The sequence below is a fragment of the Tauraco erythrolophus genome, chromosome 13, assembly GCF_009769465.1.
Source record: "Tauraco erythrolophus isolate bTauEry1 chromosome 13, bTauEry1.pri, whole genome shotgun sequence".
NCBI classification, from domain to species: domain Eukaryota; kingdom Metazoa; phylum Chordata; class Aves; order Musophagiformes; family Musophagidae; genus Tauraco; species Tauraco erythrolophus.
The window spans coordinates 22,124,279-22,136,336 of record NC_141477.1 but is presented as its reverse complement, the minus strand read 5'-3'; the positions used below and the strand labels follow the sequence as shown (position 1 = coordinate 22,136,336).

The 12,058-nt window shown below is 38.6% G+C and overlaps 1 protein-coding gene across 1 annotated transcript; it reads left to right on the top strand.

The window, feature by feature from the left end:
• Positions 1-3,082: 3,082 nt before the first annotated feature.
• Positions 3,083-11,442, top strand: CDX4 (caudal type homeobox 4). The gene is made up of 3 exons (XM_009988566.2): positions 3,083-3,512; positions 8,518-8,663; positions 11,236-11,442. The coding sequence occupies exons 1-3, from the start codon at positions 3,083-3,085 to the stop codon at positions 11,440-11,442; spliced, it is 783 nt and encodes a 260-aa protein (XP_009986868.1).
• The last annotated feature ends 616 nt before the right edge of the window (positions 11,443-12,058 follow it).

Genomic DNA, 12,058 nt, shown 5'->3' with positions numbered 1-12,058 from the left:
ACCACCTCAGAACTCCCACCGCCCCAGAAAGTCAGGAGAGGGCCGATGGGAACACAGCAGTTCCACAAGCACTTTCCATAGGCACAGGCAGCACATTAGCCCTTCCTCTACCACCAGCAACTCACTGCCATCCCCTCACAGGGCAAATACGGACAAGGCAAGGGCAGTTCACTTTTTTTCCCTCCTCTTCTCTTTTCTCTATTTATTTGTTTTTCCTGACAGCAATGCCCACTAGAAGCATTCCTTGAACTGCAGTGGAAGTTACTGCTCTGCACTGAACACGCGGCAGTTCTGTGGCTCTGAAGCTGCTGACATGCTGGATCTGAGCAGAAGGACACATGCACTACCAAGAAATGATTCTTGGGAAGGCAAGACTCAGATTAACAGTCAATTAGCTCTCAAAAACCATCAACCCCAAACTACTAGACTACATGCAAAGGTATAGTTCCATTTTAACACATCCACATGGTTCTGTTACACAGAACGGAAGGCGTAAGAGTCAGGGTGCATAAGATCATTTGAATGTTGCCATTTTAGTTATCTTATTCTCACTTTGGTGTTAAAAATCTGCAGTCCTACCCAGCAATCTTATCCTGCTATGTAAATCTTTTTAAACAAAATGCCTTAGTCAAAGCTTACTATTGTTAGCCGATACCAAATCACCGTTGGCATATCTTGATCTAATTACGTTCTGGAAAGAATCGAAATAGATCTGAAGAAAATTCAGATAATGGAACAGGCAAAACAAGAAAGGGAAAGGAGGAGCATAAACAAGAGATAAAAGGAGAACAGAGAATAAAGGATAAAGCTCTGAGATACAAAAAGTAGGATGAGGTGATACTGAAATTGTGAGGGGGTATGTGCAGAGGCATCCTGTAAAGAAAGAGGAAGATGAGGGATAAAAAATGTTCCCATCATCTAATGCATTCTATGAAATTAAATGTCACTCCCTGAGATGTGAAAATGGTGTGCTTCGGAGTAGAAGTCAGACGTGTCTGATCTGCAATCTATGGGCAACCAATGTTCATTTGTACATTTGATGGATTTCGGAGACAGCCAACGGACACAAAACTTCACCCTCCCGTGGATCTGCCTGTGACTGACAGCTCTGCGCAACGTTCAGCAATACGTCAGAACTCAACTGCTGGCGTAATGCTCACAAACAGGGCAAAGATTCCAAGGATACTTCCAGCATAGGACACGTCTTGTTTAATTTGAATGATGCTCAGTGGAGTTGTTTGTTCTTTTTAGCACACATCAGTACTTAAAAGTCTGAGCTCTGCAAAATTGTATTACAATTCCTGTTCTTTTGAGATGAAGGGAACAAGAGTCTCTTCTGATTTTTTTTCAATGTCTATTTTTAGAAGGGTACACCAATTACAGAAGGCTTTACTTTTTCCATGTCCCATCCCATCCCATGATGCAACTTTCCTCAACATTCTCAGGTTCCCAAGGACTAATAAAGAGATCTGTAAATATAGCAAAATGAGTTATAAATATTTTGCCACGCTTCTCAGTAAAAATTCTTTCCTCCAAAAAAAAACCCCAAACCACCAGCCCAGAAGAGGAATATCTTTCTTGTCTTTAAGTACACACTTAGAATCCTTTAGTGCTGGAATTAGGAGGGATGTGTGAATACGAGGAGCGTCAAAATACAAAGGCTACTGAATGAAAAACCACACCTTTGTAAAGGGAAACAACTCATTGTAATTTGCACCTCTTTTGCAAGCATATCCCTTGACAAATAGCTCATTGCAAAGAAATCCATCCACAATAAAAATATATCAAATTCTCGCTATGAATTGTAGCTAGACAACTATATAGAGGCACTTCTCACGTCAGAAGGTATGGCTTAGTTCTCCCGTGTTGATATCAAACTCTAGTGACACACAAAGCCACCTTGAGAAGAGCTTTTCTCAGTGAGAACGCTCACACGGACCGCAGAGCACCGTGGGTCAGCATCGGGCAGCTCTGATCCGCTCACGGGATAACCCAGATGTTTCTCCTGCTGATTCCCCTCTCCTAAGCTGCCACCCCTGCAGACAGCCTGCTGCCCCGCAGCTCCAGAGGCAGAGAAAGGTGGTCTTCAGTTTGACACAGAAGCCAACGACATTCCCGAGCCTAAGCAAAGGCTCTTTTTAATACTTTTTACAGTCATTTTCTTTGGACTTCTGGCACCATCTTTGTTAGGAAGACTCGTCGTCTGCTTTTTGAAATTTATCAGTTTGCAATGGCCACCAGATGAAGGGATCTCTTTAAATCACTCTATATGGGGAGAGTGTGAACATGTGCATTAGCTAGTGCCTTAATTTCTCCAATGAGGAAAACCACTTACAAATATAACGAGGGGAAATTTTTTGAGACAGTTATATTCAAGACATGCTGTTTACAAGGTACTCTGTATTCTGAAGTTATTGACTTACAATTATTCAAATTGACTATGTCCCTTAATTTAAGAAGTAAAAATAAGATTTTCTAAGTATCTGACAAATTAAGAGAGTAAGAGATTTACTTGTTGATTGACACAAAAAGCACAAAAATAAAGGTTTCGGACAAGAATCATTTGAACACCAAACATTGCTATTATAGTTACCATTGTCTTTTCTTAAAAAAAAAAAAAAAGCAGGCAGATTAATAGTTTGGTTTTTTCCCCCCCTTATGTATACTCATGTAAATCAGCAGTAACTCCATTAACATTTGCTGAGTTACAAATATGAGCAACTGTTGCATCATCTTACAGTACTGGGATTGCTGTTGAATATCAGGGAAGGGTAACAGGACAGATAAAAGTTCTCTAAAAGAGAAAGCACCAGAAAACTAGGAGAAAGGTGGGGTTGGTCAGCCCTTCATTTGAATGTAAATGTAATTATGAGGCAGGCAGTTAGGCTGACGTCAGACAAGATCTTGGTAAACCATTACCACCAGCACCTGGTAACACAGTTGATAATAAAAGAGGATGAAGTAGAAGATCCCAAGCAGAGTGGCATTAATAGAGAAAACCAAACACAATCATTTTTAAGCAGCGAAAGAAAACACGGAAGAACAAGATGTTGTGACGACGTATTTACAATCTGTGACAATCATGTATGTGAGCTCTCTCTTGGATAAAGCAACCAGCATGTATCCAGGATCTGCGAGGGGGAGCAACAACCTGCCAGTGCAAAACTTTGTGTCTACTCCACCCTATTCTGATTACATGGGATATCATCATGTGCCAACTCTGGACACCCACGGACAGCCGGCGGGAACCTGGGGATCTCACTATGGCCCACAGAGGGAGGACTGGAACGCTTACGGCCCAGGACCTTCCGGCACCGTTGCTGCTGCACAGATCAATGGCTCGTCTCCTGGACAGGTCTCCTACAGTTCTGCTGATTACAGCTCCCTGCATCCCGCTGGATCTGGGGGGTTACCTCCTGTAGAAACAATTAATACACAGCAAATCTCTCCCAACAGCCAAAGGCACAGCTCTTACGAATGGATGAGGAAAACGGCGCCAGCTAACACTGCTGGTAAGTGTGCACCCAACTTGCAGCCTGAGAAAGCATCTTTCTATCACTCCTCTTAGAAATAATTAACTTCACTCGAAGCACGTAGGTTGGTGGGTCGTTTATGGCATTTATTTAACCCACTGCTGTTTAATGCAGTTTTAGCTATAATTTACACCAGTTTCACTTTCATCCCATAAAGGCTTTATACGGTTACTGGAGTGGACTGGCTGTTGTGTTTGGATATGGCTGCATCTCACTCAAGTCCAGGAATCTTTGTTCTAACATTCTCTAAAACATTTTGGATGAAAAACGTGAGACTCCTGAGAATGTTAAGGAACAATGAATGCAGCAACATTTAACAGTTACAGGCAAAAATTTTGTGCCGCAAGGTAAATATCAATATAAAATCAGGTTGATCTTTTAAAATCTTTACAGACTTTTCAATACTTTTAAAGAAAATTTTGTGCTCTAAACCAACTGTAGCGATTATATGCAATTTTCTCCTGTTGTTCCTGTGTCTTTAATTTTTCTACTTAGATTTCTTAAGTGAGAAGAAATACTCTTAGAGCAATAATCTGACTCAAACGATCAGTGTAACTATTTTGTTTGCAGACCACATAGCAGTAAAGCTTCCTTTTCGTTTAGTTTCAAATCAGTTTTACGTCTTTTTTCACATACCAGAACTTTGCAGCTTGCCACAATTAGACAATTAAAAACCACTTTCTTGCAAGTGTCGCTCATTGATGCGTCAGTTTTTGTCACAAGCTGAGTGCCAGATGAACCTTTCGGTGTATATTCCCAAGGTGTAAATTGGGTGTAGCAAGGTTTGCCAGATCTGTTGTTAAGGTTAAAAGTAGTAAGTGTGTGTTAGAGAGCATCAAAGAAACTCCTCTAATGAAAGAACAGCAATTACAATCGGAGCAATCATAGAAGACACAGAAAATCAGCACTGCTGCTTGAGACACAATCCTCCTTCAAATGGTTATTACTCAAGAGCAAAATTAGTCTGGTAATTGTTTCTTAGTTACAAAGCAGATAACCACTGTTTGCCCACTGTTACTGAAAAAAAATGCCCAGTGAACATTAAGATATCACATTGCCGTCCTTCCACTCAGAGCCTCTGCAAAGGTCTTCAAAGGCAGGCAGATTTATAGTTTGTTTTTTCCCCCCTTATGTATACTCATGTAAATCAGCAGAAACTCCATTAACATCATTGGAGATTTCCAGGTGTGGAAGTGATGCAAGACTCGAGTGGAGACCAAATTCAATTGAGACTACCAAATTCAACAGAGACAACAACTCTGTCATGTTGTCGCTCCCATTTTAAATGTGTTAGCGTTCTTCAAGAATGGAACAGACTTCAAAATCTAAACCCTGGTTTTACACTTATTGCATAGACGTGGAAGACCCTGAAAAGTTTCTCACAGGCTTGCTCAACTTCATAAAATAGATATGCAATTCAGAAAAGCAGTTATGTGCTTAAACTCATCTCTAATCTGAAAAGCACTTGCACAGAATTTACAAACTACTTTATGAACAATACTGGACAGGTGAATCGGGCTTGTCAATAGATACGTGTCCTGAGGCTGTACCTTCCCGGAGCCCAATCCTTTGAAGTGTTAAAACCAGCTCAGGACTTCAGAGAATTGGGCTCAAGACATCAACCCAGCTTAAAAGAAGGGTTTGGGAGAGTAAAGCACAAATGCGGTATTTTGCAAAACGAGAAAAGTACCCAACAGATTCGGCTTTTCATTAGTGTTTTTAAAATAATGTTAACTGTAAAAACTGTAAAATTTTAATAACAACACATAAAAAGTTGTGAAAAACGAAAGTAAATTCAAACAAATAATGGCAAGGCTAAAATTATGCACGTACCAGCTACATATTCACTTATTAATGCTTTCTCTAGAAGATAATGCAAGGAAACTTACTTGATGCCATTACAACCACTATTTGAAACAGATTCGCTCTCTGTTTTTCCTAATTGCCATAATATTTTTCATGCTATCAAAGCAGCTGCTGGCTCCTCCCCTTCAATATTATCACTGCTTAATACAGTTCAATGCTCTAAAATTTCAGAATTACAGCCCTAAACTTTACAGATATATTTATATACATAAATCTGTGCATGTCCTTAACTTCACTAGTGGTGTGTACTTACATCGATGTGTGTGAGCAGCGTGGAACAACAGAAATCAAAACACATCTAATTAAATGAGAGTGCCTACTGAAATACTGCCCTAAAGACAACAGGACTTATTTTAGGGGAGGGGATGTTATCAGGAATTATCCCCCCTCCATTTAGATTCTACTAAACCCATTACATTCTGATTCAATATTTGTATTCAGCATTTTATATGAAAAATTAAATCGCAGGAAAAGTGAAACAAAAATTTACCTGACCAAGTCAATTCTCAGGATGAAACATCATCACGAAGACAGAAGTACTATGTCTTTTCAACAAATAGAATTTGATTTGAAATTATATATCCTTTTACTAAAAGACTGCAGCTGTACATTCAGAACGAAATCTTTTTTTATTTCATATACATAGATGTTGCAAACATACGAGGCACTGTGAAATTTTAAGGAACAAGCCTCAAAAGTGGGCTTGGTAAATGTACCTCCCCAGACAGGCTATCAAAATGAGAAAAAGAGCATCTCCAGAATTCCTTACAGCCTGATCCTGTTTTTACTAAGCATCAGTGACAAAATGCCCTATCAACCTGGGTTATGTAAGAGCAGAACTTCAGACCGATTCGTTTCCAAAGCCGGTGGAATCACCAGCATAAACCGTGCGTACTGAGAGCGAGCGAGCCCACGAGGCACGAAACCTGCTGAAAATAAGGCATTGAAACAAGGGCTAGAAAATAGATTTTGTATCTTTTTAAGCTTCCCATGAAACTCCATCTGCGGGTGACCCTTCTCGGAAAGAGAATGGACTTTAATGGGACTACACAAAAGGACAACATTATTTTTATATTTCACAAGATCAGCCTCAGCTTTTTTTTTTTTTAAAACTATCATCAACACCTTTTATGCCTTTGTTTAAACAACCAGTGATGTACAAATAATTCAGATTACATCACGGCAAAAACACAGCCAGAAAGCAAAACAGAGAAGGAGGAAAAAAGGCCGGGCCTCTGCTCTCATGCTAATTAATTTTGCTTTGTGAACTGGTTGTGACATCTATTTTCCACCGGGCTACATTGTCTGAGGTTTTGAGGCCTATCTGTCATATCGAGGCAACAGACCCTTTCAACACTTCTGCTCGCTTTGATATGCAGTCTCGTCTCTTCCTTCTCCCTCTTTTCTTCAGGAGTTATATTGCCGGAAAGGGTGATGATTTTCACAGCAAATAAAGAGGCCTTCTCCTGGCTTTATTGTCTTCAGAAGAAATGCTCTGTGAATTTTATGGCCAAGGAGAATGGGGAAAACTACTCCTTTTCTCCTCCCCCTCAAATCATGGTTATATTTGCTGATTATAGTGGAGCCGGAATAACCCTGTTGAATTTTAACTTGTTTTCAAAGATTACCTTCCAAGCCTTCAGTTTACAAGGAACCTGAATATCTGTACTATTGTTAACATCATAACTATCACTTAGAGCAAATATTGAAAAGCCAACGTTTTGTACCTTGAAAAAAAAGTACAATTAGTTTGATGATTGTTTTAGAGCTGCAAATGTAGGCAGGAAAATCTTGTACGCTAGAAGTCAAAGCTGCACAGGAATTGGGAAAACATCTTTAATTATGCATATTTCAAAATGTCTTAAGCTACGTCTACCTCTAGCCTTTGGATAAAAATACCACAGTCTATCCTCAGTGTTGGTCCAAAATTAAAGAGAACTGAGGGAAAAATATTCCTTCATCTATTTCTGTCCTTTTTTCCTCTGCTAAGATGAAAGAGTCTGACATTTGTTTAGGGCTTGTAAATTCCAAACCAATTGGCTTGTGTTTCTGAATGTGAAAGGGGTTCTTGATAAGATCTCCTTGTCGCTCCTTTGTGTGGCGTGTGCTTCATCTTAACACCTCAATGGATTTTAGGGAACCACTTTAAAGGAATCTTTGTCCTACAGTTTGTCCCAGAAAACTCACATCAAAAAAAACCTAGGAAGATCAGAAGAAAATGGAAAACCATCTAGTTGGCTGTTGAAAGTGCAAAGGAGAACAAATAAGTTGAAAAGTGGTCTCTCTGTATTATTATTACATGAATAATTTTTTTTAAAGTCTATGAAAGAGAGGTATCTTCTAAACATCGAGTAATGCTTCTCTTAACAGTATTCACCCAATGTATCTAAGAATATTTCTGTTACACATTAGAGAGAGGACGATGCTGAAATCCTTTTACATGTATTTTATTGCCTCCTCTTACAAATTGCCAAGTGCTTTTCACTGGAAAGGGAAGCTCAGCACACAGAGCACCCCCAGTAACATATCTACACGCACTCAGTCTCTTGCAAGACTGGACCTTTTTGAAAAAATAAATTCAAATAATTATTGAATTTATAAGCACATCCTATGGACACAAAAGAGCAAAAGTATTTCTAGTAGGACACTTCTTTGTGTTAGAGAGATGATCTTTAAAAACTCAAAGAATTAGGACATGGTACAACAACAAATTGTGACTTAACTCTAGTCTTGAAATCCTGTGTGTTTATGCCCACGTATCCACAGAAGTCACTTCAATGAGCACTGAAATGAAACCCCTCTGAGATCAAATACAGTCAATACCAATTATGTACTGCTATGAATTATTTAAGATGCTTCAGGGTGTTTTTCACTTAAAAGCTTTACCTTTAAATGTTTGTTTGCAGAGAGGGAGATAAAGAGAGAAAGACAGATATGATAACCAATACTCTCTTATTCACCCTGCACCTCATATTCCTTCTCTGTAACTCAGAAAAAATCCCATGCAAGTATTCTGTAGTTTGGAAAATGTTTGAGATGTTTGAAAGAAAGATGTTCGAAGGAAAGATGTTCTAGAAACTAAAATTCAACATATTAATGATATTTCTTTCTTAAACAGGTAAAACAAGAACAAAAGAAAAGTACCGCGTTGTTTACACAGATCATCAGAGACTAGAATTAGAGAAGGAATTTCACTGCAACAGATACATTACAATCAGGAGAAAGTCAGAACTTGCAGCAAACCTGGGACTATCTGAAAGACAGGTACACGGAGACTATCCCTCATTCCTGTGCACCCGCTCCCTGGGCACTGTTACTGCCAGGGGACACGAGCAGCATTCCCGTTCCCATTCCCATTCCATGTCCAACAGCAGCGCGAAGGCGACCGTGATATCGTTTCTGAGTATACGTGACGTACAGAGAACACACCTCACAAATACAAGTTAATAAATAGGCTAAATTGACAGAAATCTCCAGTTACGGGTAACTAAACATTAGGAATTTGTTTATACTAGAAAAAGTACTTATTCTTACATTCATAGCAGCTAGAATTTAAAGAGTTGAGCTTAACATTATCTGAGCTGTGTTCTCAATAGTTACGACATTCACCATTTCGCTTCTTAGTGCAACCACACAAAATGCTGGCCAGAAAAAATCCAAACCATTGGATATATTTCAGCTGTAAACCAGGAAAATGAAAACTCAGCGTTCAAAGAGCGATCAAACAAGATATCTATGTGGGTTTTTGTTACTACTTCCACATTCTTCTTCAGTCAGTTAGGTTTCAGCACGTTTGAAGGAGTTTTTACAGCCTTTGCTTTTCAAGGCAGGATTTCTTTCTGCTATTATGTTCACAGGTACTTCACACACACCATGCACAGGATGCTTTAGACCAAATTTTTATGCCTATTACACACATCTATGTAGTCAAGACATCCATTCAGGAAACTTTCAAGTGCATCCTTAGATCCATTGCTTCTTTGGAAAGCAGTTCTGCATTCATTCATACCAAGTACATATTAAAGCTCTGTCCTGAATAAAGACAGTCTCCTGAGCAGGGGCCCAGGTGTCTTAGCTGTGTTCACACAAAGACCAGAGGAGCTTGAGATAAAGAATTTCCTAAAAATCACTGTGTTGGAGAGCACGCTTATGAAGCAGAGCTCTGCAGTCTGCAACTATAGTAACTGTTGAATACAACCCTCCCTATACAACAGAATTACAACAGTTCTGCTACACTTGGAGAAGAAGGGAAGATTTGGTGACATTGAGTAAGGCATCTCATACCTTAGCAATCAGATTTATTGCCCCATGTAAATTTAAACAAGAGATCTTTCTTTTTAGAATTTTACAAACTTTTGTTCTTTCTGAACATACACATTAATTCTCTAAAATACTCTCCTCTTTCAGAGGCCCCCTCTGCTTCTGCATTCAGTCTGTGCAAGAACACGGGATAGAGAGGAACCAATTGAGGCTGGAAGTGTAAGGATGCATAGATAAGCCATGGTATTTTAGCATCAAGCACTGGATTTTTATAAACATATTGTAGTGCAGTGATGTTCAATCCCAAATAGTACATAGATTACACTCCACAGACTGTACGTGGCCCCAGAAAGTCACTAAGAAAACCAGGTCTATCACTGATGGACTGAAGTTTGTTATACAGTAGGATACAGCTGCACTGGAAAATTTTCAGAGAACTGCAACTAGGAAAGATTCAAAACCTCCACCTCAATGCTATGCAAGCTGGCTGATTTAGAACGCAGATGTGCCTGGATAACCAGTGATACCACACAAAACCAGCACTTTCCTGTTACATAGCTGTTGCCCTTAAAGCCATCCAATTTTGACTTCAGGTGTAACGTAGACAAAATACAGAATCTATCTGCATTTCTCCAGGACTCATGACAGATAAAGCTAAATGCTTCTTACTGTCACTACCAGTAAGGTAATAAAAAAATGAGAAAATAATAATGAGATTTTTAATATTAAGCACGAGTATGACTTTCTATATCATATTGTATTCCATACGGCTTAAAGGACATAACAAAAGTAGAAAAGTAAGAACACAAAAAGTTAATGATAAGGAAAACACAAATGGTGTTTTTTACTCATCCACACTTTCGTATAAGGAAAGAAAATATAGACACATCAAGTAGATTTCAAACAGATAGGAGTCTTTACATGAGCACAATTAGCCTGGGAAATTCACTGTCATTAATGCTGATATATCTCTGTACACACATGACATAGTACATGTGTATCTGTAAAACACTATATATAAATATATAGTCCAGTAACAAAAAAATTCAAAACTTTTAAAATACAGAAGAATACACGTATACACCAAAATCATTCACAATATAAACGAAGAAAAAGAACCCTCCCTGCTTGGGTTTGAATTAAGCTGTAACATGGATGACAAAGGCATTTTCAGAATTATTCCATAATGGCACCTTCCTAAGGATGACACGTGCCCCTGTCAAAGCTTAGATACAAACTAGGTGGACTCCGAGCCTAAATGAGTAAGCTGATTCCTGTGTTCCTAAATATAACACAGCAAGTTCACCTGACACCAGGTCTAAGAAAAGAAAGTACTTTTCTATTGATTATGATGCCAAAAAATGAATATAGAGTCATTAAAAACATTTTTTTTGTTTTGGGTTTTTTTTTGTGTATTTTTGGGGGGGTTTATGCGGGTTTTGTGTTTTTTTTTTGGGGGGGGGGAGGCTAGGTTTTGGTTTTTTTTTTTTAATGTATCTATATTTTCATTGCTATTATTACTGTAGAAAGTTGACCACTACTTTTAATTAATCAGATATCATTTATAACACCACAGGTGAAAATCTGGTTCCAGAATCGCCGAGCAAAAGAAAGAAAAATGATCAAGAAGAAAATATCTCAGTTTGATGGCAGCGGGGGCTCAGCTCAGAGTGACTCTGGTTCACTCAGTCCAAACGAAATATCTAGTTCTCTGTTCCCACCACCACACGGAATAAATGGATTACAGCCTAATGACATTCATCAAATCATAGTTTCAGAATGAACAGAGGGGGGGGGGGGGAAAAGGAAAAAAGAAAAAGCAAGAATGGATTTCCCCACTGCTGCCCCCCTCCCTTTGAAAACCCAACTTTGCAAAGGAGCATTCTCATTTAACGGTCTTCAGAGTGCTGATTTCTAAGTACAAGATCTAAATAAAAAAATAGTTTAATTATTGCAGAAATCTCAGGGAACTTGCGCTGGTAAGATTCATCACTCAAGCTTTGAGTAGGAGGTAATTTGCTTCAGACACTGACACAAAGAATGATGCAACTAAAGATTCAATTAAAAGTAGTTCTAGTCTGATCATGTATACACACAGAAAACTAAGTGAACTGATTATAAAATAGAGTCCTCTTCCATAAAATATGAGATGCTGGGTGTGTTCCATTTATTACATTTTATATTAGAGTAAATCATAGGTGTTAAGAAATATTCACACTTAAGTGTGCTACTTTTTGAAAACAACAAAAATATTTAAAACACTCAGGAAACATAACAATGTTCCTATACCAACATATCGCATTAATTAAATGAAATAAATCTTCTTTGTTGTATGTAACTGCATTCAGGCATGCCACACTCACAAGCAACAGCTACACAGAATCCTACCAAACCTGCCA